This window comes from Cajanus cajan, chromosome 1 (assembly GCF_000230855.2).
Source record: "Cajanus cajan strain Asha chromosome 1, NIPB_CcT2T_4, whole genome shotgun sequence".
NCBI lineage: Eukaryota > Viridiplantae > Streptophyta > Magnoliopsida > Fabales > Fabaceae > Cajanus > Cajanus cajan.
The window spans coordinates 28368697-28372417 of record NC_138517.1 but is presented as its reverse complement, the minus strand read 5'-3'; the positions used below and the strand labels follow the sequence as shown (position 1 = coordinate 28372417).

The 3721-nt window shown below is 38.6% G+C and overlaps 1 protein-coding gene across 1 annotated transcript; it reads left to right on the top strand.

The window, feature by feature from the left end:
• Positions 1 to 1102: 1102 nt before the first annotated feature.
• LOC145954105 (uncharacterized) lies at positions 1103 to 2257 on the top strand. Its single transcript, XM_083067828.1, has one exon. The coding sequence runs from the start codon at positions 1103 to 1105 to the stop codon at positions 2255 to 2257; it is 1155 nt and encodes a 384-aa protein (XP_082923954.1).
• The last annotated feature ends 1464 nt before the right edge of the window (positions 2258 to 3721 follow it).

Genomic DNA, 3721 nt, shown 5'->3' with positions numbered 1-3721 from the left:
CTGGTGTCCGGGCATTCTTTAATTGATGAGATCTTTAAAAGGATGTCTTGCGAGATCAGAAATTTTTGGGTTGCGACAGATGGCGATTCCACTAGGGAAGTTTTAAGAGGGTCAGGCCCAAATAAATAATGAAGTTAATAAAATAAGAATAATAATTTAAATATCTTTCCCCTTTACCTTGTTTGTTTTCTTTGTTTGGCTTTGATATCTGTTTGTTTATTTAAATTTTGCACATGTTTGGAATAAAAAATTGTACACAAACCTTTGCACACAACAGTTCCCCCTACACCCGGGGGCATGAGGGTATTAAACATAGGGAGTGGTTGACGTACGACCGGCCCAAGTTTGGCCTTGGAGCCTGCGAGCCTTGTCGGAAATCATGCTTAAGGTGATAACCGGTTACTCTAGCCCGAAATACTGCGACAGACCTTAGAGTTTGCCAGGTGACAGTGACAGAGATACTTGGTCCCTATAATGGGGGCACCTTGGGGACCTTAAGACCAAAGTGAGGATAATTAGAACCGCCCTATACAATGCACTTTTCTTAACAGGGACCACAGACCATGGATTTATACGCGACTGCTTGTGGATTTATGAGCATATGTTTGTTACATTTTGTCTATTCAAACCATTCATTTATTTTTTATAATTCCCCTAAGGTAAAGAAAAACACAAAAAAAAATAAATAAATAAAAATGCATTATCATGTGAGAGAAAACCTAGTGTGAAAATAAGATCTGTGAGAATCATACATCCCCTCTTTAAAAAGGGGGGCATCATGCATTTTTCAAAAAATAAAAAATAAATAAATAAATAAAAGAGAGAGTAAAAAGAAGGGACATGCATGCCACATACATTCTATGATCACTAGGAGATTTCTCACAAAGACTGATGAACTCCAACTAGTGTGACCTTTGTTACATCGTAAAAATTTACAAAAAGGGACACTTTGATCTCATGTTCAAAGGAGTGGCTACCAAGTCTTTGTTGAGAGACCTCCTTCATGCATTATCATTTAAATAAGCTTAATAGGAAATTATCTTATCCCTTAAAGGTGGCTTTCCAACATTTCGTACTCACACGAGCTCAAAAGATAAAAGTTATGGAAGGTCTAGAGGAAAGAAATCGTGTCCTCAATGAGGAGCTTGCACAGCTCAAGGAACAAATGGCTAGAATGCTTGAAGCCATGAATAAATTGCAGCACGACAATAGTACTAGCAACGTCGATGACGTTTCCAAAGATCATCTGAACGCCTTGGAAGAAAGACTGAGAGTTGTGGAAGGCCACAGTTTTGACGTTCAAGAGGCTGCTGATATGTGCTTGGTGCAAGACATCCAATTCCCCACCAAGTTCAAAGTCCCTGACTTCCAAAAGTACACCGAAGCCAGTTGCCCAAAAGGACATCTAACAATGTACTGTTGGAAGATGACAGCCTACGTGGACAATGAAAAGCTCCTGATACACTATTTTCAAGAAAGCCTTTCAGATACTGCTCTCAACTGGTACATGCAGCTAGATGGAGGGAAGATCCAAACATGGAAACAATTAGCCGATGCTTTTCTTCGTCGATACAAGTACAACATCGACCTAATTCCTGATAGGTATGATTTACAAAGCTTGAGCAAGAAGGGCGATGAGTCCTTCAAAACCTATGCACAGAGATGGAGAGAATTGGTTGCGCAAATAGAGCCTTCATTATCTAACAAGGAGATGGTGACAATGTTCATCAACTCTTTAAGTGGACCCTATTATGACAAGATGATAGGCAACACGTCGACCCTTTTTGCCAATATAGTCACCATAGGTGAAAGGGTTGAGCAAGGCTTAAAAAGCGGGAAGATAGGGAAGGCTCCGACAAGTTATGACCCTAGGAAGATCTATGAAAAGAAGAGGGAAGAAGGGGTCCACGCCGTCATCTTTACTCCAAAAATTCAAGTCACACCACAGGCAAAGCCTAGAGATGACAAGGTAGTATACAAAATCCCCACCACATACGCAGAGTTACTACCTAAACTCCTAGAGGCTTCGATGATAGTCCAACTTCCTCCAACGAAGAAGATGGACCCTCCTTACCTGCCGTGGTACAAACCCGAGGAAAGGTGTGACTATCACTCTAACTCTCTGGGGCACTCTAGGGAACGATGCAAGGCCCTACAATTCCGTGTACAAGGACTTATAGACGCTAGGTGGTTGAAATTTGACACCAACACACCTAGCATCGACAAGCACCCATTGTACAAGCATGACGAGGAGTGATCTTAGAGTATAAAATTGAGAGATTACTAGAGTAGGGGGCTCTCTTTTTCAAAAATAAAAATAAAAATAAAAATAAAATAAAATAAAATTTAATTCATGCTAAAACTCATGACCTTCGCCCATGGTCACGAGTTCAAAATAAGGGCTTGTATAAGTTTTTACATTCATCAATAAGATATGTCATTTTTACAAATCTCTATTTTTTTCCCTTCTCCCTCTTATCACTAAAATCTAAAACCAATCATAGTGCCCAAAAACCAAAACAAAACAAAAAAAAAAAAGAAAACAAAAATAGACATAACTGAAGATAATAAAATTAATCAAAGTTTCGAACATCTACGACGCATTATCTGAGTCTAAAGAGATCACTTCCTCGAAACATAAAAGGATAAGAAAGTGATCAAATGCAAAATCATAAGATTCTCATTGCACAAGAAGAATCTTACAAAAACATCAACTCAATTTGGTTGACAAAGGAAGCACAAATCTCGGTCCATGAAAGAACTCTCAACACCAGTAGGCCGGGGCAGCATCTTTCTCCTTGGTGTACGGATGGGGGCAGTGTTAATCACCAAAGACATTAGTCCTCCCAAACACAGATGGCAGGAGGTTTTGTCAAAGCAAAGAAGTCACTTGCAAAATATCGCTAGGATGAAAAACCGCAAAGGGCGTCCTAGGCAAAAAAAAAATACCAAAAGTTCCCGCTAGGATATGTCCTAGGCAAAAATTAGGGATCTATAAAGATTAAAAATAGCAAGTGACGACTTTCCAAGTTGAAAACCAAAAGGCGGCTTGAATACTCCTGCTAAAGGCCAAAACTTTTTGAAGACTCTGCCCCAAACTCAGATGTGTAGTCCAAGACAATTAGAAGAATGATTATAATAATTATCCAAAGAAATGTTTGTTTAAAAAACTTAAACACTAACCTACCTCAACCACATATTCATTCTAAATCATCCTTTTTTTTCCTTTCTGTCTTGTCCCATCCCAATGACATATATTGTTGATGGTTGTCAAAATTTGAACATGTCCAAAAAAAATGAAAATAACCCGCTGGGATGAAAACCCGCAAAGGGCATCCTAGGCAAAAATTAGGGCAAAAAAAAAGAGCAAAAATACCCGCTAGGATACATCCTAGGCAAAAGTTAGGGTGTCTAAACAAAAAAGAAGAAAAAGGAGAGCCCCAAATTGGTTCAATACATCAAACGGCCAATACAACTAAATGTTGTGCATCAAGCAATGTAATTTATTCGTGAGAAGGAGAAAAGGGAAGCCACCTTCTAAAAACTAAGATCAAAATGCATTGCATGCATCCAAAAGCATTTCACACACTTAGAAAGCTTTCTTTATCCAAGCGGGATTATTCAAAAATAAATAAATAAATCTTGCATAAATAAGCATTCAACATTTCTACATCCCAACAAGAAAAGCCAAAAAAGGGAAACACAAATTCCAATTGACAAC